At 48.3% G+C, this 25,499-nt stretch overlaps 1 protein-coding gene across 2 annotated transcripts in view; it reads left to right on the top strand.

Annotated features, from left to right (window-relative positions):
• The window catches only part of TDRD9 (tudor domain containing 9), a 331,496-nt gene that overhangs the window by 207,305 nt on the left and 98,692 nt on the right, over positions 1-25,499 (top strand). For both annotated transcript variants that reach the window (XM_088455276.1, XM_088455275.1), the window contains exons 22-25: positions 2,683-2,790; positions 4,893-4,993; positions 5,590-5,760; positions 23,862-23,973. In XM_088455276.1, coding sequence (XP_088311402.1) covers positions 2,683-2,790; positions 4,893-4,993; positions 5,590-5,760; positions 23,862-23,973 — 492 coding nt within the window. The remainder of the gene's footprint in view (positions 1-2,682; positions 2,791-4,892; positions 4,994-5,589; positions 5,761-23,861; positions 23,974-25,499) is intronic.

The raw sequence follows: 25,499 nt of genomic DNA, 5'->3' as shown, positions 1-25,499 counted from the left end.
GTATTGCAGCACCGGGTGTGCAGACTACTACACAGTCACCAAGTGTCAATTCTCTCTGCAATGCAGACCCTGGGATCCATGGTGTTCACCTTCGACATGGTGGAGTTCGCTCAATTTCACTCCAGGCCCCTACAACACCTGATCCTCTCCAGGTGGAACGGGCTGCCCCATCTGCTCAGATCCCAGACGATGGGCCTCTCCCCGGTGGTTTCCCTGTTCCTAGCCTGGTGGCTACAGATGTCTCACTTAAAGGATGCCCCTTTTGGATTCCGGACTGGGCACTCCTCACACCACGGACTCAAGCCCCCGTGGTTGGGGCACAGTGACCGGCCAGCACTCATTCCAAGGCTGCTGGATTCCAGCCAAGGTGGTCTTGCCAATCAACGTCCTGGAACTCCAAGCTATCTACAGAGCTCTCTCTCTGGCTCACGATAGTCTTCAGGACAGGCCAGTACAGTCCGACAACGCCACGGCAGTGGCCTATCTCAATCACCAAGGAGGCACTCTTAAGTCTGACAGCAATGGCAGAAGTGTCTCGCATTCTTACATGGGCCAAACACCATCTCCCAGCCATGTCCTCAGTGTCAATCCCAGGAATTCTCAAATGGGAAACTGATTTCCTCAGCCGTCTACCGGATGTGGATCTCATGGCCTCAAGACACAATCGCAAACTTCCAGTGTATGGAGCCAGGACAAGGGACCTCCAACGTGGCCTTCGTGGATGCATTATCAGTGAGGTGGACCTTCCATCTGGCGTACTTCTTACCTCCAATATCCCTTCTTCCTTTGGTTCTTCGGAAGTTCAAACAGGAAGGGTGTACAGTCCTGTTGGTATCTCCGGCTTGGCCCAGATGCCATTGGTACTCCGATCTTCAAAGTCTCTCCATTTCCGTTCCTCTTCAACTTCCTCTACGACCAGAACTGTTGTCTCAGGGTCCCTGTCTACATCCGGACCTGGCCTGTCTGTCTTTAAAGGCTTGGCTCTTGAGACGTCCCTCCTAAGTGCTATAGGATTTTCTAGCTCTGTGCTCCGGGCTGTAAACTGGTCTCGGACAGAATTTATCACCAGGTATGGCATACATATTTCCAGTGGTGTACTCCTACAAAAATGACCCTCAAGTTTTTTAAGGTTTCTTGAATACTTTCGTTTCTTCAGGCTGAATTGGATCTTGGACTTCGCCTAGCATCTTTGAAAGTGCACGTCTCTGCTCTGTCCATCGGGTTACAGCGCAGATTTGCTCCTCTACTGGATGTTCACACCTGCTTACAAGGTGTTCTACGTATACATCCACCCTTTGTCCCTCCTGTGGCTTCACAGGATTTGTCAGTGGTTCTCCATGCACTTCAGGAACCTCCATTCAAACCCCTGGAGTCAGTGGATGTTAAGTGGCTCACTGCGACAACCGTTTCTTCTGGCTCTAGCATCTGCCCATAGGGTATCGGATTTAGTGGCGCTTTCATGCTTTTCATCAGGACAGGGCTGTTCTTAGAACGCACTCAGGCTTCCTTCCCAATGTGGTTTGTAGTTTCCACCTTAATGAGGAAATTGTGGTTCCGGCCCTTCAATCGCCAGACCTCTCGGCAGGTGAGGCTGCTTTGGATGTGGTCCGTGCTCTGAAGGTCTACGTGGACCGTACTACTTCCATCAGGAAATCTGACTCCCTATTCATCTTATATGGATTCTATAAGAAGGTATGGCCAGCTAACAGACTCTGGCCAGATGGCTTCGCATGACTATCTCACAGGCTCACACTCAGACGGCCCTACCTGTAACTGCTACAGTAACTGGTCATTCTACTCGCTCTGTGGGTCCCTCATGTTCAGCTCGACGTGTCGCCTCTGCTGAACAGCTATGCAAGGCGGCCATGTGGTCTTCTGTCCACACCTTTCTTGGGTTTTATACCTTTGATACATTTGCCTCCCAGGATGCTTCCTTTGGGCGCAGGGTTCTCCTCTCTGCTCAGGAGCGTCCCCGCCCTTGAACAACTGCTTTGGGACATCACCATTGTTTCCCCTGTGGAGCCCTATGGACCCTGAAGAAGAAAACAAGTTATGGTAAAACTTGCCCATGTTCACTCTTTCTTCAAAGTCCACAGGGCACCCGCCCTGACGCACCTGGCTTCTATGGGTCACTTGTTTCCTTCTCTGTGCGAGTGTGGTTCTTCAGTTTACCAGTCTTCCTTCTCTGCTATCCTCCTCCTGCCTTGGGCTTGTTAACAAAACTGAGTTGCCCTCAGGCAGTGGGTGGGGTATAGGGGGAAGGACTGGAGCATCCTGGTATTGAAAAGCTTTGCTTTTGGTGTACGGTCCTCCAGGTCCCACCTACACCCCTTTCATCTCCCCTGTGGACCATATGGACTTTGAAGAGAGAGAGTTAACTTAACTCAAGGGTAAGTTTTTTTTTTTTTTTTTTCCCCCATTGGCAGCCCACATGCAAAATGTGTCCCTGTCACACTGATTTAATGACCTAATGTTGTGTGGCTGCGTTGGCTAAGCATGTAGTATGGCTATTTAATGAAGAGATGGCCTTGTGTATAGTTATTGCTCTCTATAGGGACCAGCTATCCCTTCTATTATTTCAGCTATCAAACTGCTTTTCTCAGCAAATCTAAAATGCTCTTTATCATACACATTCACTTCAAATAATTTATGTGGTCTGTGTGTGTCTCTAATACTTGTCAGGTTGTGATCGCTGGGGCTTTCTACCCAAATTATTTCACTCCTGCGCAGCTGGATGAAGAAACTGGTGTACGAGAACTAGGAGGCAAGGACCCCAAAACTACAGTTATGGTACGTCAAATTCCTATATGTAAGCGATGAGGCTAGCTATTGACCTAATACCAAGTCCAGAGAGACTTATGCGGTTTCTAAAATAAGCTTATGGTCACCTCAAACTACCAAGACAAACAAATATTGCACCGTCCATTAAAGACCAATCCTGATTTTTAGGAACTACCCTAAAATAGAAGTATGTATCTCCAAAGCAGTATTGACACCCGATTAACTGAAAAAAATTGGTAAACTGAAAACTCTGCCACTTAGTCCAACATGATTTTATGTATAATCCTAAATACCTGAAAAGGCTATCAACAAGGGTTCACGATCTGAATGCCATTCTAGTGTCCCCCCCCAAGTATCCATAAACATAAGTGCACATCCTGTGTAGATCACAGCAGTAGGCCCATTTTCCAAGTGTTTATGCAGCTCCTCTATATTCCTTGCGGGAATGTTGTCTCTGGAATTAAAATGAAAAAACAAGGTGGTGATAGATTGTCTGATGGAATTACGTGCATCACAAGTAGTAGTATTAACTGGTTCTATACGAGGGTCCAGAGATACAATTTCTTGTTTGACATGAAACTCAGACACCACTCGAGGCCAAAGTTCATTATGTGTTTGCAGCGCTACTAGGTTGTCAAGGAATGGTTCCCAGTGTCCTGAAGACTGAAGTGTTCTCACTCTTCTAGCAGATGTGATTGCCACCAGAAATATCCCTTTGCGTGTTAAACACTTGTGTCATACTTTAAGGGTTGTAATGTTAGCACTTCCAACACAAGATTAAGATCCCACAAAACGACAAAAGATTTTATGCAAAAGGCTTGGCTTCTTGAAATCTTGATCTGATTATTTGGGAATAACCTTGTATCCATTGATCCTATGTGATGGCTTTCCTGTGTTGTTCACAAAATGGCTGGCCCCCTATTGGCCATAGCTTTTAATTTGTGGGGAAAAATGTGTCTGGGTTAATGCATTTTTGTTATCATAGAAGTATTGCTCTTAATGTTAAGGCCCATTCCATCCCATCATTTATGGCAAGTCCTCTAAGAGCCAACAAATTGCATAATACATTACGATTGACACATTTGACATCCGTTTATTTCTAAGTTTATGATTTTTCATATATTTTCTTAAATTTTTTTTTATACTGATCATAGGGCACGATTCAATTCAGCGCGATGTAAATAGCGCCGGGAGATAGCTCCCGGAGCTATTCAATTCATCGCGCTTAAAAGGCTCGTTATCGCGCCTTAAACAGGGTGTTTAGGTGCAATAACGGGCATTCCCTGACCTAACTTCCCGGCGCGAGGCTGTTTTCCCGGCGCTAAGGGCAGAAAACAGCCTCGCTCCGGGACTTTTGTCGGATTTCTTCTCTCATCCCCAGAGGGATGAGAGAAGAAATCATTAGTTGGACTTGTCAGCGCGGTGTATTGAATAGCTCCGGGAGCTAACTCCCGTAGCTATTTACATCGTGCTGAATAGAATCGAGCCCTTAGTGTCCATCTATACTGTATATAAAAGAATCATTATATTATAGCAGATAGCGCGCCCTAACCAGGAATTAAGACTGGTTTAGCCATTTTACACGGCTAAACTAGTCTTTTAGCCGGCGAAGAGGGCGATAATTAATGAGTGCCCAGAACAATTGAATAGCAATCTGGGCGCTCATTAATTATCTCGCCCAAAAAAATTATTGAATCGTCCCCACAGAGTTCTCTATATAATATCATATATTTAAACCAATATTCTGTTTTTATCATTTAATGACTTCTAATTAATAACTAATTCAGTAGCTTACTCGCAAGGTTTATACCCAGGGAATATACCTTTAATTCATTAGGATAATTTTTTTCAAGAAAGATTGCACACAAGTATGAAGTAAAGTAAAAGTATATTGACAATTGGTTTTCAATAAACCCAGAAACACAGACATAAATATACCTTTTAATTATCCTGTATATAATCAATCTAGTTCCCTTGGATGATCAGTGAAGGCAGTCTGGTTGCTATGAATTGTAGCACCTGGATGCTCTATAGGAATGTTTTAGTAAATGGCAGTGTAGATCCATAAATCCACTTTTAATTGGCCTAATTTACATTCATTTTATGAGCAGCTGAAGAATATACCACCCTATGGATTTCTGTACCACAAGCAGATACAATCTCTCTTCAGACAGTGTGGGCAAGTGAAAGCTATATTATTTGATGGGTCAAGGTGAGTACTCCTACAGTTAGTGTTTCATATTTGAACAGTTTTTAAGTCTCATTCAGTGCATGTGTGTCAGATAATGTTCTATTTTATAGAACACTGTTGTCAAGGTTGTTCTATTTAAATAACATTTTTATTAATGTCACTTATTATTGAATATGCTCTAGAAGCTGTTTGATTTCTCTTTTGACAGTCGCTTTAAAGCACTGATACTCAACAGTTGTAGCTTGGACCCCAAGTGTCAGTTGCCATTGTCATAGAACCTAAAAAGACGTGGTTTACATTACAATGTGTTTAATAGGTGGCAATAGGAGCCCACAGCCTGCACCTCTGCTTTATATGCAGGCTTCTTTGCTAGTTTTCATAAGTAAAGGTCAGTTTACTTTTTGAAAATCCCAAGCACCATTCACAAACTACTCTTTACCAGTACATCCGTTACATTCAAATATAAAGGGCAAATATTTGTGAGGTCAGCAAGAGGCAGATGGATTAGTTTTAAGAATTTTTGAAGACCTGTTTTTACGAAGTAACTTTCCTATTTTTAATCTATGCAGGCAAATCTTGTATAGGGAGTGGTTTAAGTGTGGTGTTTTTTTCGTTAGAGCTTTCGTAGAGTTTTCTCGCAACTCAACTGAGCGGTTCAAGACTCTTACAGCAGTCCACCTGGCACTCAAGACAGCACAGTTGAAAATCCCTCTGGCCCTCAATGCACATTCTGTGGAGACCATTGAAACACATTCTAATGAAGACGTCAGTCCTTTAAAATTAACCAGGTAACATGTATTTCGGTGCCCATTAGCCACTTCTCCTTTGGGGTTCTTGATATATTGGCATCTACAATAAACAAACTTTCTACTTCAGGGTCCATAGGGGGTCAACACAGGGTTGCCCTTAGGGTATAGGTTGGGAACCAAATCCGGGCACCACGCATTTAAAGCTTTTAGCTCCCAGGATGCATTGGGTCCACTCTCCCTATAGCCCCGCCCCCAAGCCAGAGGCACCTCAGTTTAAGTTGGTGCCCGGCCGGAGTCGGGTCACCAAATTAGCGCAGGGGGGGCTGATTAGCAGCCCCTAAGCTTAAAATTTATTTTTGAGTTTAAAGGTTTTTTTCTTTACTTGTGGACTCTTAGGAGTGGCAGCGTCGGACTGTCCATGGGACGTCCAAGCTGCCTCTCCGTCACCCCGCCGGCGCTGAGACGTCAGTACAGATCTGGGGATTTCAGCGGGACCCCAGAGTCTGTACTAGCCAGACTCTGCGGGCGCCCAGGACTGCTGCCGGATCCACGGGGAGCAGGTAAGGTCAAGCGGTGATCCGCGCATTTGAAATGCAGTCCTGTGCCTCCGGTCTCTGGGGACAGACCGCAGGTGGCGGCGGGTCCCCCCATACCCCATGTGTCCACTAGACCACCAGGGCAAGTCTTCCCTGTTACAGCGGCTCCTCCCCTCAGCTCAGCGCGCCTTTCAGTACTATAGTCTGTCGTTGCTGAGCTGCTTCCTCTGCGGTCCGCGCTTCTTCTGAGGTCTCTAGGCGGCCATTTTCTATGTGCAGCAGCAGAGCTCCAGAGATGGCAGTGAGTCCAGTCCCCCTGCGTACCTCACCATTAGGTCAGTGTACACAGCGATGTAGCCTTCCCAGACAATGAATCTGTGCAGTTGAATGCAGTGACTTTTTGCAGTATATTATATGACCTGTTTATGTATATATGTATATATCTGCATTGTATGTGACTTATGCTAGTGCTGACTGTCTGTACTTTATTCTCTCACCTGTCAGTATATATCTATCCCTTTTCTTTATCTGCCCTAATACAGCTAAAGTACTTAGGTGATTCTGAGACCTCACATATATATACTTGTTAATATTTGTGTGGTTTGTCACATACTGTTGCGTGCTGCACGTTGCCATTTTTTTGGGTGGAACTGTGTGTTGCATACGCTGAAAATGGGTTGGTCAGATATGTCTGACCTGAAGATAGAGCGTGATACTGCACCCATTTTTGCTATCCTGCAAGTCATGTGCTGCAGGTGTTAGTGCAAAGGATTTGACTTATAAAGGGTTATGTATGCGGCGTCATCTGGTGCCGGGCCCCTTACACGACCCCCTTGGGCGGTTTGTTTCTCGGGATCCTCTAATTTGCGGATTGCCGGGCGGACCCCATTGTTGTAACTTGCTTGGGGTTACGTCACCATACTGCTCTTTTCATCTCAGGGTATCTCGCAGTTTCTTGTACTCTACCCCTGTAACACAGACTCTCTCCTTGCAGGGTTTTTTCACAGCACATGAATCTACTCTGGTGCCACAACAGTCTGTCATTCCCCTTGCAGGGACTACCACTACGCCCTGTGGTTACTTCCCAGTTGGCTCTGCCGTGAACTGGATGCTGTTTGGGCTCTTTCCCTCTTACACGGGGGGGGAGCCTATTTCAGGTATTATTATCCCTGCTTTAGGGCTGGTAGCCAGGTCCATTCTGGTTATAGTGAATGTCGACCTGCACCTGTATCATACACCCTCAGTCTAACGTGCCTTCGGGTTCCCTGTTTGTAACTGGCGGGTGGAACGCATGGCGGGATTCTGGCTGTCGCCAGGTACGAGGTATCATGGCAGCGATTTGGCCTCCTGTCCCTAATTCCCTGAGGGTCATCACAAGCCCCTCCTGGGCTGGATTGGCATGTTACTCGTCTGATTACAAACGTTACTACGCCTCCCATTCCTGCGTGGTCGGATTCTACGGATCCGTAGGTGGTAACTCTGCCCCGGAATCAGTATACTCGCTTTCAGGGGCTGTTACCCATCCTACCATGGCTATAGCATGGTTGGTTAATACTATTGCATACTGGACTGATGCATTTGTAACGTTTTTTCCCCTCCAACACCTCTGGGGTTCAAATGTGTTTGGTCGCTCACATAATATATGCAGTTGTCCTATGAGGAAATACCTACATTGGATACCAGTCTCTTAACTTTCAGAGTTCCGGCTGCGACGGTATACGCGGTAATACCCTATGGCTGCGCTCTGGGTATGCAGAGGTGCAGATACCATCTATGGTGAAGATCTTGTTTGGTCCTGACCTTGACAAGATTGTAGTAACATTGGCGGTATTACTAACGACAAGTTTTACCGCCTTCAGCTACTCCCACTACAAGGCCTCAGACTAAATCTGTTAAGTCTTTTGGCCCTCAGGGTCAGCCTAATGACCTGTTTCTTCCTAGGCTGTCGGCCTCTACAAGGGCCGCCATATCCAGTACCGAGCAGACCTGGGATTCCAGTCGACCCTGCTTCTGAACCTAAGGACAAATCTTCAGCCTGCGGGACAGGTCTACAACTGTGGGATTCCAGAGTGAGATACCGACTTTCTCAGTTCACCCAGTGCTGATGTTAAGTCGCCATGGCTGCGTGAGTAGGAGTGGTAGTCTCTCACGGGTACGCCCTCTCATTGCTTAGGCGGCCTTTTTCCATGTGGTGATACGCGGGCCCTTCTTCAGACCCGAACGGGGCCTTACAAATCCAGAAAACTATACAGTTTTTGCGGTAAGCAGAGCTATTTAGGCCATCCCCACTATCTCAGCGAGGGACTGGTTGTTCTGCTTTCTTTCTGGTGCAGTGGCTGAATGGTCCTCTTTGGCCTATTCTCTGTCTCAATTCCCTGAACCAGTTCCTACAGGTACCTGGGCTCAGGAGGAGTCCACCATGCTCCACCATCCGATGTTTGGAACCAGGGGACTTTATGGTATCTCTGAATATTCAGGGCACGTACCTACGGGTACATATAGAGCCCTCGCTCAGCATGGGCTCAGGTTTGCAATTTTCAATTTGCAACTTGCAATTTTCGGGCTTTGCCTTTTGGAATTGCCCTCAGCCCCATCTGGGTTTACTAGCTTTATGGATTTTCTGACAGTTCACCTGTTCAGTGTATCCGACTGCTCCTGTATCGGGACGGCCTCCTGCTCTTAGCAGGATCACCGAGGTACTTTACAGCCAGGTCAGGATAGCCATGGCTTCTTCAGTGCACAGATGTTTAATGAACGGGGAAAAAGTCCTCCCTACATCCCTCACAGAGTATTCTTCTGGGAGCCCTACTGGATTCTCAGAATCTGAGAATTCCTCTGGCGTAAGACAAGATCTTCACTCTTCAGCTAGGAGTGGGCGGATGTCTACGCAGTCGACTAATGTCATTACTCTCTATGATGCGCGGTGAAATATCCAGAGTGTCTACCTTTGGAAGGGTGGAATGTGCTCAGTTCCATTCCGGGCCTTGCCATAATTGGCTCCTCTCCAGATGGATTGAGTTTTTTCCATCGGATCGCTGTTCAACCGATGATGCTCTCTCCGGAGGCGAGTCTGTCTCTGTCCGGGTGGCTATGGCCATCTCGTCCAGGGTATTCTTTGCTACGGACAGTGTCTGGTCCGCATTAATTTTGTGGCAGTTGGAAGTCTGTTGCTTCCGCCTTGCCAATTTACTTGTTGGATCATTAGGCTGTCTTGGGCCTTCACTCTGGCCTAACACATGTTTCACGTTAAACCTGAAAGGGTTCAGTCCGACAGTGCCGCAACAGTGGTTTCCATCTAGGCAACACTGGAAGTTGGGTGGCAATAACAGGAATGTCACACATTCGGACATAGTCCGAGGGTCTCTTCCTGGCCATCTCTGCAGTGTTCATTCCGGGAGCTCCCCATTGGGAAGCGGGCTTCCTCAGCTGTCACGATGTGCATTTCGGGGACTAGTCTCTTCTCCAAGAGAGGTTTCGACTCCTCATGGCCTTCTGACTCTATCACACACTACCGGTGTTACAGTCCAGCAGTAGGGGTACTGAAGGAAACTTCAGTGACTGTCAGTGAAGTGGTCCTTCCACTTTGTGGACCTGTGTCCTCCGGTCTCCCTTCTTCCTCAAGGTCTTCGGAAGTTTAATTCGAGACGGAGGGGCTTTCCTTCTGGTGGCTGCAGTTCGTCCCAGACGTCACTGGTACTTAGATTTTCGGAGTCTCCTTGTCAATGCTCCGTTCCTACTGCTTCTCTGTCCGGACCTGTTGTCTCAGGGTCCTTGTTTTTCCCTGGACCTGGATCGTTTGTCTTTGACTGCGTCCCTACTGTGGTCCTAGGGCTTCCCTGGCTCTGTCATCATTGAGATGTTTAGAGCACGTAGGCCAGACTTTGCTGGGATCTACCACGGACTGTGGCATACATAATTCTTATGGTATCGTACCTATCGCTACGATCCTCCGGTGATTAGGATTTCCAGAAGTTCTGGCATTCCTTACAGCTGGCTTGAGTCTCGCCCTCTGCTTGGCCTTCCTGTCAGTGCGGATCTCTGCACTGTCAGTTTGGTTTGGATGTGGCATTACTCCACTCTCTGGTATCCGGTTCATCCTTCAGGGTGTTTTTTCTGGATTATGCCTCCCTTTAACTCCCTTAGGGGCTCCTTGGGATTTAGTAGTGGTTCTTCGTGCCCCTCCGGGACTTTCATTTAAACCTCTAGCCTTGATAGCCATTACATGATCTATAGCTTAGGCTCTCTCTCTCTCTTATGTCGTTAGCATCCGCCAGGAGAGTGTCGGAATTGAGAGCGTTCTCAGGTGGCTCCCTCTACTGGATGATTCACTATGTCAGGGGTGTGAGTTGCACTCGCCCTGGGTCTTTTTCTAAAGTGCTTTCTAAGTTCCATGTTTTTCTGGAACTTATGGTACTGACATATTAGTCAACAGTCCTCTCTGCTGGTGTGGCCTCATTGACTGTGGTCCGGCCTCTCCAGATTTATGTGATCCGCTCAGTTTCCTTCAGGATCTCAGACTCCTTATTTGTGGTCTTTGGACTTCAAAGGGAAGGATGGCCAGCTGCTAATTTGACATCGGCTAGATAACTTCGTATGACTATCTCAGGGGCCTACACATAGGATAGGCCTTTCTGTTTTGGTTGATACTTATTCTACTTGGACTGTGGGCCCTTTGTGGGTGGCTCGCTGTGGCGCCTCGGCTGTTCTGCCTTGCGAGGTGGCCATGCGGTCTTCTGCCCACACCTTTTTAAGATTCTATGCATTGGTTTCCTTTGCCTCTCAGGATGCTTCCTTTGGACAACTGATTCTCCTCTCAGCACAGGAGCGCCCCCCACCCTTATAAGGACTGCTTTGGGACATCCCCAAGGTCAACCCTGTGGACCCCCGATGGACCCTGAAGTAGACAACAAGAGATATGGTAAGAACTTACCTTTGTTATCTCTGTTTCTACAAAGTCCATAGGGTCCACAGGGCGCACGTCCTGACGCACCTGGCTTCATATGGGCTGTGTTTCTGGTCACCGGTTTCCCGTCTCCTTTTCTGTGAGTATGGTTATTGAGTGTTCCAGTCTTCTCTCTCTTTCTTTCCTCCTCCGGCCTTTGGCTATTTACAAACTGAGGTGCCTCTGGCTTGGGGGCGGGGCTATAGGGAGAGTGGACCCAGTGCATCCTGGGAGCTAAAAGCTTTAACTGCGTAGTGCCCGGATTTGGTTCCCAACCTATACCCCAAGGTCAACCCTGTGGACCCTATGGACTTCGTAGAAACAGAGATAACAAAGGTAAGTTCTTACCATATCTCTTGTTTTTTTTTTTTTTCTTCCTACACTAGGGGGAACAGGGATGCCAGAGGGTATAGCCTGGAGAGCAGTGTGTGGGCTCCAAACGGTTAAAATTAATTTTCCAGCAGCCTATGCTCCTTCTCCTCTATACTCCAGCCATAGGCAGACAGTTTTAGTTTGGTGTCCGCATGAGTGGGCACCGTTGGGGGTGGATTGGGGGCTGCTTTATGTGGTCCCACATTACTTTAATTTCTTTCAGTTTTTCACTGAGTGGGCAGTGAAAGGCATGGAGTCACACACTCGCAGCTGTTCACCACCGGTGCCGGAGACCACTGGTAGTGACTGCTCCGGTTATCTCCACTCATCAGGGCACTACACGCTGATAGCGGTGGCGGTCATTACCCTGGGGTCCACACCAGAAGGGGGAAGCAGGCTCCTCTTGTTAGCCCCTCCCCCGTCCCTAGGAGTTCTTCCTTAACCTGTACCAGGTATACTCTACTCTCTACACCTCCTCTAAAACGCTAGGCTGCCATTTTCAGCATTGCCTGCCACAGCACAAGGAGAGAAGTTTGGGTTCCTGTCTCCCCATATACCTTGCTCCTAGCGGTCAGGTTATATTTTTAGCTCCTTCCTGTCCTTAAGGCTGGATTGTTGAGCAGTATTTGCCCACTATTTCTGTGTATTGAGTGGCTGTGTGTGCTTGGAGTGATGTCTTCTTGTGTGCCCTGCTATTGAATACCGGTCACTTTAGGACATCCTAGTCACTCAGTGCTTATATTCTGCGTATGAAGTATTAGTATCTGCTTACTGGCGCATCTTTCAGAAAAAAATATAATCAAATAAACAAGTGGGGGTGGAAATTTAAACATAGAAATGAAATACTTCCCTCCTATACAACGTTTGTTTTAATGGATTATCCACATGTAAAAAGATAAAACATAGGACAAATATAGTCACAATTTAATGAAATGGCAAGTAAAAATATAATTGGTCCTAAAATGATAACCACATATACAAAAATGCAAATAGATGACTATGGCTCAGTAAGAGCAAACAAAATCACAATTAATGCATTGGTGGTAAAGTTTTTTTTATTAAGTTTTCTCTGAAAGATGCACCAGTAGGCAGATACTAATACTTCCTACGCTTTTTATTCAGGGGATTGAAGGTTTCTACTTCAGGGTCCATTGGGGGTCCACAGGGTTGACCTTGGGGTATAGCTGGATCTGGATCCTCGGGCACAACGCATTTAAAGCTTTAGCTGCTCCCAGGATGCACTTGGGTCCATCCTCCTCTATACCCCGCCCCTGAGCCACAGGCACCTCAGTTTGAGTTGGTGCCCGGCCGGAGTCGGGTCACCCTGCGCAGAGGGGTTGCAGGAGCAGCCTCCCAAAGCTTGTTTTAATTTTTTATTAGAGCCCCTAAATTTTTTTACTGGCTCTCCAGAGTGGCCGCGAAGGGCTGTCTGTGCAGATGTCCATGCTGCCGCTCTTACTCCCCGCTGGCGCCGCGACGCCAGTATCGCACTGGGGATCGCGGCGGGAGGCCAGAGTCCGTACTAGCCGGACTCTGGGTACCTCCCTGGACTGCTGCCAGAGTCGCCGGGGAAAAGGTAAGCCGCGAGTCGCCGATTACCTCGGAGGTATACCCCGTGAGACCGCTAGTCCACCAGGTATTTAACGGCTAGCGGGAAGCCGGCAGCCCTGGGGTTAATAGCTAGCCAGGGGAGGAAGCCTTCCCTGTTTAGCGGCTCCCCTCCTCAGCTCAGCGCGCCTTTCAGCTTGTAGTCTGGCGTCGCTGAGCAGCAGATTACTCGGCCACTCCTCCTCTGAGGGTCTCTGGGGGCCATTTTCTTGTGGTTGTAGTGGAAAGGTGCAGTGAGTATAACTTCTCTACTTGGTATGTGACTTTTGCTAGTGCGGCCTGTCTGTGCTTATTTCCACTTACTGTCAGCTTATACCTATCCCTTTACTTCTCTACAGACCCTACAGGTGTGTGGGGGAGGGGCGTTTCTACAGACCTCACCTATATAAATCACGTATTTGTGAGGTCCGTTACATACAGTTGTGTGCTACACAGTACCATATTGTGGGCTGTTGTTCAGCACACTGGTGAGTGCGCTTGAATCGACTCTGTTGCCAGATATATTTATTTCTGTAATATATTTTGTCATGTCGGACAAGGAGATTGAGCACTCCGTGGCTCCGGTGTTAGTCTCCTGCGGACGCTGTTCTGCAGGAGTGGATAGGGAGGATTTGTCACAGGATGGCCTGTGTAAACGGTGCCAGGTGGTTCCCGGACCCTCAAAACCTCCTATAACGCAGGAACCACCATGGAGGATGTTTTCTCAGGTGCTGGTGTCTATTGCGGACCGTCTGTCGGTCCCGACTGCGGTTCCTGCTAGGACGTTGCCTCACCCGGCCGTCACCCATTCCTCGGGTGTCCCGCAATTATTGCGAAAACCCCCCCCCCCGGGTCTCAGTCTGTTGATCCTTATGCGGGGTTGCCTATGTATCTACAGGCTTCCCCTGTGACACATTAGTCTATGTTGCCTTTTCAGGCCTCTACGGCGGCTCCTGCAACCTGGGTGGATGTGCTCTCCCATTCCGTACAAAATTTAGCTGCCGCGTCTTCGACTTTTCAGTCAATGTTGCAGACTGACATGCCTTCTAGGACGTCAAAACGTACACTAATGGCGCAGGCGGCTCATGTATCGGACTCAGAGGGGTCATCAGATGATGGGGATGTTCCTGATGACACTGGATCGGACACATCGGTACAGGAAATGGATACCAAGTCGTCTATTAATGTGCGAGCACTGGTTAGGACGGTGCGAGCCATTCTCCTAATAGAGGATGAGGCACCAGCTCCTAAGTCGAAATATCCTAGTTTTAAAAAGACTAAGGTGGTTTCTGCGGTGTTTCCCGTATCTGATCAGTTGATGGATCATATGGCGGTGGCTTGGCAGGCGCCCAGTAAGAGATTTCTACCTCAGAAGTGGTTGGCTTCTAATTACCCCTTCCCTGAGGCACATTGTAAAAAATGGGAAACTCCATCGGCGGTGGATTCCCATGTCACCCGTTTAACTCGGGGCGCTACTTTGCCATTACCGTCTATGTCCTCACTGAAGGATCCCACGGACAGGAAAGTTGAGACTTGCTTAAAGTCCATTTACTCCCTCTCAGGGGCAGTGGCCCGCCCGTCCATGGCCATCTCCTGGGTGGCCAAGGCCATTGAGGGATGGGCCAACGCATTGGAGGATACCTTCCAGATGACGCACCGGAGGTCCAGAGGGCGTTGTTGGGACAAATGAGGGACACTGCTTCCTACATTGGAGAAGCCTCTGTGGTTGCTAGTCTGCTGACTTCTTGTGTATCGGCGGCAGCAGTGTCTGCCCGCCGATCCTTATGGCTGAGGTCCTGGCGAGCGGACTCCCGATTCAAAGAAGGGCCTGGAGGCCTTACCTTTCAATGGGGAATTACTATTTGGTCCGGACTTGGACAAAATAGTGGATACCCTGGCTAAATCCAAGTCAGCTTTCCTCCCTTCAGCGGCTACGCCTGCTAAGGTCCAGAGCTCGGCTTTTCGTTCCTTTCGGGTTCAGGGTAAGGCAAAAGGTCAGTCCTTCCCGAGACAGTCGGCGACTAAGTCTGCCTCTAAACCCAAGACGCAGGCCTGGAGTGCTCGGCGCCCTTCTTCCAAGCAGGAAGATAAACCGGCGGCCTGACGGGACGGGCCTCTCTCTGGGGGACCTCAGAGTGGGAGGCCGACTTCTCCAATTCGCCCAGTGTTGGCACAATACCACCACGGACGCCTGGGTTCGAGAAATAGTCTCTCAGGGGTACGCCCTGTCTTTTCGGGTCCGGCCGCCACGTCAGTTTTTTTGCACGAGTCCTTCTCTGGACAAGACCAAAGCTTCCCAGATGCAGGTAGCTGTACACTCCTTGCTACAAGCAAGGGTCATTGTTCCCGTTCCGCAGTCTCAACCCGGGACGAGGTACTATTCTACTCTTTCTGGTACAGAAGCCCAATGGTTCTCATCGCCCTATCCTGAATCTGAAGTCTCTGAACAAATACCTCAGGGTTCCCAGGTTCAGGATGGAAACGTTACGTTCCATCATTCTGGCGATGGAACCCGGGGACTACATGGTCTCCCTGGATATCCAGGACACCTATCTTCATGTGCCCATAGCACCGGCACACCAGAGGTATCTGAGGTTTGCTATCCTGCAACATCACTACCAGTTTTGTGCGTTGCCTTTTGGCCTTTCTACGGCTCCGAGGGTGTTCACCAAGGTGATGGCAATTATGGCCGCGCACCTTCGGGACCAGGGCATACGGCTGCTGCCGTATCTGGACGATCTTCTTCTGCTGGCGAGCTCCCCAGAGGTACTTCTTCGACATCTCCACCTGACCATTGCTTGTCTTCAAGCACACGGGTGGTTGATAAATTGGAAGAAGTCATCTCTGATCCCATCACAACGGATGGTTCATTTGGGAGCCCTTCTGGATTCTCGTCAGCATAGGATTTTCCTGACTCCGGAAAAGGTGTCTTCCCTACAACTGCGGATACACAGTTGCCTGAGCAGGGCCAGGGTGTCGGTACACTCGGCCATGAGAGTCCTGGGGTCCATGGTGTCGGCATTCGACATGGTGGAATTTGCCCAGTTCCATTCCAGGCCCCTGCAGGGGCAGATTCTATCGGAGTGGAACGGGTTGCCTCACCGGATCCGATCCCAGACACTGGTCTTGTCTTCGGAAGTGCGCCACTCTCTAGCTTGGTGGCTTCAGCCAGCCCATCTCATCGAAGGTCGCCCCTTTTGGATCCCGGACTGGGTTCTGCTCACAGCAGATGCCAGTCTCCGGGGTTGGGGGGCAGTAACCGGCTTGTTGTCTCTTCAGGGCCGTTGGTCTGCGGAGGAAGCCGTTCTCCCCATAAACGTACTGGAGCTGCGGGCCGTGTACAGGGCTCTGCGGTCGTCAGGCACCGCTCTTCACGGAAGGGCAGTGCAGGTGCAATCACCAGGGAGGAACTCTCATCCGAGCTGCGATGTCGGAGGTGTTTCAGATCCTGGATTGGGCGGAGCGCCACTTTCCAGCGATCTCGGCAGTCTTCATCCCGGGAGTCCTCAATTGGGAGGCAGACTTCCTCAGCCATCACGACGTGCATCCCGGGGAATGGTCGCTTCACCCAGAGGTGTTTCAACTTCTCGTGAACAGATGGGGACTGCCGGAGTTGGACCTGATGGCCTCTCGTCACAATTACAAGTTACCCGTGTACGGCTCAAGGTAAAGGGACGCAGGCGCAAGCCTGGTGGACGCGCTGTCGGTGAAATGGACATTTCACCTAGCGTACCTGTTTCCTCCGATCTCCCTGCTACCTCGGGTACTCAGAAAAATCTAACAGGACGGGGGTACGTTTCTGCTGGTGGCTCCAGCGTTGCCCAGACGTCCTTGGTACTCCGATCTCAGGAGCTTGTCAGTAGACGCTCTGTTCCTTCTGCCTCAACGTCGGGACCTGCTGTTTCAGGGGCCCTGCCTTTACCCGGATTTGGGTCGGCTGTCTTTGACGGCGTGGCTCTTGAGACAGCCGTCTTAAGGTCCCGGGGTTTTTCTACCTCTGTCATCGGTACCATGCTGAGGGCGCGTAAGCCTGCCTCTGCACGGATTTACCACAGAGTGTGGCACATTTACTTTCAGTGGTGTGAGTCCAGAAACTTTGATTCTCAGGTGTTCAGGGTTTCTAGGATTTTGGCATTTCTGCAATCAGGTCTTGACCTGGGCTTACGTCTTGCTTCCCTGAAAGTTCATGTATCGGCTCTGTCTGTGTGGTTCCAACGAAGGATCGCTACACTGTCTGACGTCCACACCTTTTTCCAGGATGTTCTTAGTATCCAGCCTCCCTTTGTGCCTCCTGTGGCTCCATGGGACTTGGCGGTGGTTCTTCGGGTCCTGCAAGGATCTCCCTTTGAACCTCCTTGAGTCGGTTGACCTCAAGTGGTTAACACTTAAGACTGTGTTTCTCCTGGCAATTGCTTCGGCTAGGAGAGGGTCCGAGTTGGGGGCACTTTCCTGTAGTCCCCCCTTCTTAATTTTTCACCAGGACAGAGCAGTACTTCGCACTCGTCCTGAGTTTTTGCCTAAAGTTGTTTCTAAGTTCCACATCAATCAGGAACTTGTGGTGCCAGCTTTTCAGTCTCCTTATCTTACAGCTGTTGAGGCTTCATTGGACGTTGTCCGTGCTCTGAGTTTATGTTGATCGGATTGCTTCAGTTAGAAGGTCCGATTCGTTGTTTGTCCTCCTTTGGTTTTCATAAGAGGGGTTGGCCTGCCAACAAACAAACCTTAGCCCGTTGGCTTTGTTCTGTTATTAGGGAGGCTTATGTACAGGAAGGTTTGCCTGTTCCAGCCTCTGTTAAGGCTCATTCCACTCGGTCTGTGGGTCCTTCTTGGGCTGCTAGACGTGGTGCCTCCGCTGTTCAGCTGCAAGGCAGCCACTTGGTCTTCCATTCAGACGTTTTTGAGGTTTTATGCGTTTGACACCTTTGCCTCTCAGGATGCATCCTTCGGGCGCAGGATTCTCCTTTCTGCAGAGGAGCGTCCCCACCCTTAGTTGAACTGCTTTGGGACATCCCCAAGGTCAACCCTGTGAACCCCCTATGGACCCTGAAGTAGAAAACAAGAGATATGGTAAGAACTTACCTTTGTTATGTCTGTTTCTACGAAGTCCATAGGGTCCACAGGGCGCCCGCCCTGACGCACCTGGCTTCAAATGGGCTGTGTGGCTGGTCACCGGTTTTCCGTCTCCCATTTCTGTGAGTATGGTTTCTTGTGTGTTCGTCTTCCTTCTCTCTGTTTAGTCTCCTCCTCCGGCCTGGGCTGCTTACCAACTGAGGTGCATGTGGCTCGGGGGCGGGGTATAGAGGAGGACGGACCCAAGTGCATCCTGGGAGCAGTGAAAGCTTTAACTGCGTGGTGCCTGTGGATCCAGATCCAGCTATACCCCAAGGTCAACCCTGTGGACCCTATGGACTTCGTAGAAACAGAGATAACAAAGGTAAGTTCTTACCATATCTCTTGTTTTCCCGTAGTATCTGCACCCCAGCTGTTTTTATATATATATATATATATATATATATATATATATATATATATATATATATATATAGAAATATATGATATATATTGAATTTGCACACTTACTGTATTCTAATTGTCACTTTTTGCACTACCCTTTGAGATACACAACACTGCTTCAGCTTTTGTGTATGGGGACATTCTTGGATTGCATTCCAATGTCCTCCAAGAACAAGGATTCCAAGGTAAAGCATGGGTTAATGTGATGTTAATGGCCCGGTCCCCCCTCTTAGGTACAGGTTTCTAAGACAACATCTTCCTGGGCCAGAAACCGAACTGCTCTTTTCGGACCATTCTCAATCTGAAGGCACTGAACAAGTTCTTCCGGATTCTCAGGTTCCACATTGAGTCTCTTAGCTCCATTATTCTGGTTATGGAACCGTGGGGATTTTGTGGCATAATTGGACATCCAGGAAGCCTATTTACATATTCCCATCTGAGTCAACCACCAGTGCTTCCTCAGGTTTGCGGTAAAGCACAATCACTTCTAGTTTCAGGCATTGTCATTTGGGCTGCCCACAGTTGCTCATGTTTTCACGATGGTCATGGCAGTGCACCTTCGACGCAAGGACATCCGAATCCTGCCCTATCTGGATGACATTTTTCTTTGCCCAGGTTCTGGATGTTCTGAGAGACCACATCCGTGTGACAGTGGATCTTCTGCAGTTACACAGGTGGATAATCAATTGACGGAAAACCACCTTGATGTCTTCTCAGGGGATGCTACAGTAAGGGGGCTTTACTGGATTCCAGGGCTCAACGGGTCTTCCTTCCTGCAGACAAGATACTGGCTTTGCAGTCCAAGATTCGCACATTCTTGAGCCACTGACGGGTCTCAATCCGCTCCTGCGTGCAGATCCTGGGTTCTCTGATCTCCACCTTCGATATGGAGTACATCCAGTTCCTCTACCGTCCCTTTCAGCTGGTCAGAACGGTGGAACAAGTCTCATCTGCACCTCCCAGGTGCAGATGCTCTTTCTCCCCTGGGACATTCATCTTTCCCTCTGGTGGTGGCTCCACCTCCCACCTGGGACCTCCTTGTTGGATACAGGACTAGGTACTACTCCCCACCAACGCAAGTCTTCGGGGTGGGGGTCAGTGATGTCATCAGACGTTCCCAGGTCTTTGGACAATTCAGGAGAGTCTGTCTATAAACAGGATACCGGCTCCGGAATCCCGACATCGGCGTGATCCCGGTTCCAGTATCCTGACCGCCGGCATCCCCGAAAAGAAGTATCGGGGGGTTAAGTTTATGCACTAGGGGAGGGTTAGGTTTAGGGTGCATGGAGGGGGAGGTTAGGTTTAGCACTGGGGAGTGCTAAGGGTCAGTGTTAGGAGCTTACCTTCTACTGTCGGGTTTCTGAACAGCGGTATCCCGGCCGCCAGAATCCCTTACGCAACCCTCCACAAACGCCCTGGATGTCAGAGCAGTGTATTGAGTGCTTTGCCAGGTGCAGTTTCTCCTCCAGGGTCATCCAGTTAAAGTATTGTCTGACAACGTGACCGCTGTCATAACAAAGTGGAAGCTGCTCTAATCAATTTGGCAATACTCTTCAGGTGCATGAAAGGGAGGGGTCGTACTAAACAAATAACAAGAAAGAGGGATGTCCCCCAGCACACTAAATTTTACCTGCAATAATACTTGAAAACTATATGGTAATAGAAATTCAGAGATATTTGTTGCTTGCATTTGCAAATACATTGCAAGCCACCAGGCCAGCTTCACGGCTTCTCTGATACTGATGGTCTCTACACTGCATGATAACAGTACCCACTCTGGGCCATGTAATAATCTATTGTAAGGCCTCATGGTAAAGGCACATACAGAATTGCATCCAAATTGAGAGCCACCAATTAGCACTGTAGTAATCGGCATGCCCTCCAAATGCTGGTTCCATACCAGCAAACATAGTGGAAGCTGCTCAAATTAATTTGTCATTACTCTTCAGGTGCATGAGAAGGAGGGGTCATACTAAACAAAAACAGAATGGGGGTGTCCCCAGATGTACTACACCTACATAAACCACCAAGTCGGCAGTTGCGGCGCCATGAAGGAGGACAGACACATTCTCCACTAAGTAGAGCATCATCTTCCGGCTTTGTCAGTGGTCTTCATCCCTGGCTTCCAGATTTGGGAAGTGGACTTCCAAAGCCGCCAGTATGTTCACTTGGGCATGTGGGCTCTACATTCAGATGTTTTCCAACTACTGGTCCGCCGTTGGGGCCTAACGGTCATAGATATGATGGCGTCTTGTCACAGCCACCAGTTGCAGATATACTGCTCCCTGCAACAGGAATCCCAACGCTCTCCTGGTAGACACTCTGGCAGTACTGTGGAAGTTTCTGCTCATTTGTCTTTTCTCCAGTCTCAATGATCTTGCAGGTCCTCCACAAGTTCAAGTTGGAAGGAGGCACGGTGATCACCGTGGCGCTAGATTGGCCACGGCGGACACAGTGTGTGGATATTCTGGGTGCCGCCATCGCTACCCACTGCGTCTTCCTCTGCTGCCATATCTTCTGTCTCAGGACTTCCATCAGGATCTGGCTCGTCTCACTTTGCCGGGTTGGCTCTTGAGACATCTGATTGTCTCTACAGTGGGTTTTCCAGAAGGGTCATCATACCATGCTTAATGCTTGGAAGCCCTCTTTGGTGAGATTTATCATCACGTTTGGCGGACAGACTTTGGTGCTCGGACAGGGGCTTTCCTCCTCTCCTGAGTTCTTTTCTTCCTGCAAGCAAGTCTGGATTTGGAACTCTGGCTTTCTTCTTACAGGTACAGGTTTTAGCCCCGTCTATTCTCTTCCAGAGGCAAATTGCGCTCTTATCTGCTGTTCGGACATTTTTTTTTTTCTTTTAAAGAGTTCTCCACGTCCAGTCACCGTTTGTTCATTCTGGTAACCTATCTTTGGTTGTTGGGGCTCTCCAGTCAGTTCCCTTTGAGCCCTTGGATGTGTGTTGAATTGTGTGGAAGACTTATCTTTCTGCTTGCCATCGCATCATCCTCGATATTGTCCGACTTGTGCTCCTTATTTTGTTGCTCCCTCTTCCTCTTTTGTCCAATCTGGGAAGCACTGACGCTGGGCAATGAGGGAGGGGCCAAGGAGTAGGTACTAAAATTGATTGACAAATTCCCCCCTCCCTTATATACCCTTCCTTTTCTCTAGCGTTCCAGTTATTTTTTAGTACCAGCAGGAGCAAGCACAGACGTTTAGGGCTTTGTTTCAGCCATATAGGCTGAATAGGAAGCCTCCATGTTAAGGGGTTTGGTCCAGAGACCCACAAGCAACTCTGGGTAATGCCCTAACTGCCAATTGGTCCTTCCACTTTGGGTATCTCTTTCCACCAATTCTCATGCTCCCGCATGTAATCAAGCGAGATAAAGCTCATGTCCTTCTAATAGCGCCAGACTGGCCATGGAGGTCGTGGTACTCGGATCTTCTGTCTATGATGGCCAATCAACCGTGGAGACTTCCACTAAGAGAAGATCTACTCCTCCATCCCAATTTACCTGAATTGCCTTTAACAGCGTGACACTTGAGACCAGTCTTTTGAGGTCCAAGGGGTTTTCTTCAGCCGTTATCCAGACAATGCGGAGATTGTGGTTCCAGTATTGCAATCACCTGATCCGGAGAGTCCTATCTGGTTTTTGGATGTGGTATGAGCACTCAGAATATATGTGGATTGGACTTCTGCCTTGCGTAAGACACAGCCAGTTGGTACTTTATGATTTCCATAAAAGAGGCTGGCCATCTTCTAAGCAGTCTATTGCTCGATGGAATACTCAAGCAGGCCTATATAGCCTTGGGAAAGTCAGTACCTGATCCCATTCACGCACATTCGACTCAGGCTGTGAGAGCTTTTTGGGCAGCTCGGCAGGGTGCCTCGATTGTGCAGTTGTGTAGGGCGGCCACCTGGTCCTCAGTGCACACATTTACCAAATGTTATCGGTTCCACACATTTGTGGCTAAAGGTGCGAGTTTTGCGTACAGCATTGCATGTGCATAATCCCCCTCCCTCTTAAGGCTTGCTTGGGGAAGTCCCAGCGTCAATGCTTCCCAGATTGGACGAAAGAGGAAACAAGATTCTGCGTTACTCACCGTAGAATCATTCCTCTGAGTCCATCTGGGACTTACTCTTCTCCTTTGGCTTTGCTAGTCAGATAACTGGAGAGCTAGAGAAAGGGGAGGGTATATAATGGAGGGGGATTTTCAGTAAATTTTTAGTGCCTACTCCTCAGCCCCTCCCTCATATCCCAGTGTCACTGATTCCCAGATGGACTCAGCGGATTTGATTCTATGGTGTGTAACCCAAACTCTTGATTTCTGGTTTTTCCACTTGGATCGGGCCAGTCTGCAGACTCGCTTGGGCTATCTTCCCAAGGTTTTGTTGCTCTTTCACATTAACCAGGAGTTCATGGTTCCGTCTTATAGCGTAGCAGATTCTTTGTATAAAGGGGCCTCTTTGGGTGTTTCTTTTTACTCCATAGAGGTAGACAATGGTGCCCACCCTGAATCACCTAGCTGATGATTTTTTGTTCCTCTAGTACAGATTCTGTTCACTTTCCCTAGGTTTGTCATTCTGAGTGTCTTCCTTCTTGCTCCTTACCGTGGGCTTGCTAACTTAACTAGCTGCCTGTGGCTGGGGGTTTTGGGGTATAGAGGATAGGGATCCTGTGCTGCTGGGAAATATATTTAACTGTTAGGGCCCCAGACTCTACTCTCCAGGCTATACTTCTGGGCATCCCTGTACCCCCTATGAGTTTGAAGAAAAGGATCAGGAACAGGTAAGAACATAAATCTTTTTTTTATTTGGTGTATATGTAGTGGTCATTCCATATACTTATGTGTATTCGGGTCTGGGACCATAATCATTTCAGGAAATTTCTCAATCATTTGCCATGAAAGTCTATTTACTGCTGCTGTTCAAGTGCTAAAATAAGCTTAATTTAAGTTGATCAACTAACCCAGTTATTGCTGCAGGATTATACTGTACTTTAAAAAAATAAGTAGTAATTCCTGATCAACTTGAGCTTCAGTTATACATTTGTACATGATTTGAAGTTTTTTATACAGGGTGTGCTTATGTTAAATTCCAAGATTTTATGCTCTGTGTTTTACTTCTGTGTACCTTTTTCTTATTTAGTAAGTCATTTTACAACACAAGGTAATGTAGTTTTTCTCTATTGTAGAGTTATTGTCGACTTCCACAAGCAGACTATCGAACCAGTACACATTTCTCAGACTGTTAAAGAACTGTCAGAAACCATATCTGGACTCATTTTGTCTGTTACAGTTACAGAGGTACAGTTTGACCTGAGTGGTGAATTTATCTTTTAGCCAAGTTGTGTCTTCCATGGCAGCCCTTACTAATGGGTTAAATCTTCTTCCATTTGAGATAAATGGGAAAAAAGTTCAAGCCCCCAGGAGGTATATAACTTGCACTTCCTCCTGCCTTCCTTGTCTTTAGTGACGTCCCAAGCTGAGTCGAAAATATATAAACACATACAAGTGAGGAACATATTGGGCTGCCATGGAGTTCAAAGAATTTCGCATCTCTACCAAATACAACTTAGTCTTTCTCTTTAATCCTCTGGAACATACTGGGGGACACTGGAAAACAATGAGGTATAGATGGGGGCGTGTGGAACATGGCACTTTAAATCTTAATTGATTAAAACATGCTCCTGCCCTTTTCTACCCACCTGACCTCTGTTATGTAATGGCCTCCAGAGGGACCTGCTACGGCCGACACAGGTCTGTATCCGTTTTCCCTGAGTGCAGTGTCCACTGACGCTGTAGATCAGCCACGCACTGGAGACGGTTCAGTGGCATTAAGTAATACTCGTCATTGCTGCTGGGTAAGTGGCCATTTACAACCTGGGGAGATGGTGGTGGGGCTTAGTGATGGCTAATCGATAGCTCTCGCTTATATTATGCCCTAGAAGGGAAGTGCTTCTATTTGCAGGGTAACCTGCCTGTTAGCCTGGAACGGAGGAGGGCTGTTCTTCCCTTACAGCACGTGTCTCAGGTCTCTCGCCAGCAGCAGCTCTCAAACGTGGCATACTCTCAGCCCTCCTAGCTGCATTTACTCCTCCCTGGGTACCCTGAATCTGGCTACAGCTCCTACTCTACTCTGCTTCTGCTATACGGTGCTGGGGTTGTTTTTTTATGCAGAGGTGTTTTTTGTCTGCAAATGCAAATTGTAACAGGTAGCCAGTTAGTGGGAAACTTTTAGCTCAGTCAAACTTTGTTTTATGACCTCTCTAACACTGCCCATAGCTGCTCTTAGTGTATATATCTTTTGCTACTGCACTTCTGTCATTACTCTGCTTTCTGCACTTTTTTTTTTGTATTTTCATAACTATCGGGGCACATTGTGTGGTCTGTTTAAATATTGCTCCTATCAACTTTTTGCTTGTGCAAAGTGTAGAAGAAATTTCCCCATGCATGGTCAGACTGGGGGGGGAAGGCGTTAGTTTGTGAGACATGCTGTGGGGGCTAATTGTCGTAGTGTCTGCTAGTGCATTAGTCTGTGGACACACTGGTTTGAGTGGTGGTGTTTGCAGATGCGATGCCAGCTGTCGCAACAATTTGCTTTTAGCAGGCATACAGGCCCCCCTGTTCTTCTTAGTCAGGTTCCTCTTCGCTCCCGTGGGACTGTCGGAATGGTCTTCTTCAGGTGTAGCCTTTAAAGGTTCGTCTGTCTTCCATTCTTCTTAGTCTTTTGAGCTTCCATGGACTCAGGATATAGCCCACTCGATACAATGTTTGGTGCAGGTCTCTTCAAACCTAGAGACTACTGACTCATCATCCAGAGGTTTAGGAAG

The sequence above is a fragment of the Taudactylus pleione genome, unplaced genomic scaffold (assembly GCF_031769625.1).
Source record: "Taudactylus pleione unplaced genomic scaffold, aTauple2 ptg000652l, whole genome shotgun sequence".
Classification (NCBI taxonomy): Eukaryota; Metazoa; Chordata; class Amphibia; order Anura; family Myobatrachidae; genus Taudactylus; species Taudactylus pleione.
This window is presented reverse-complemented; position numbering and strand designations above follow the sequence as displayed.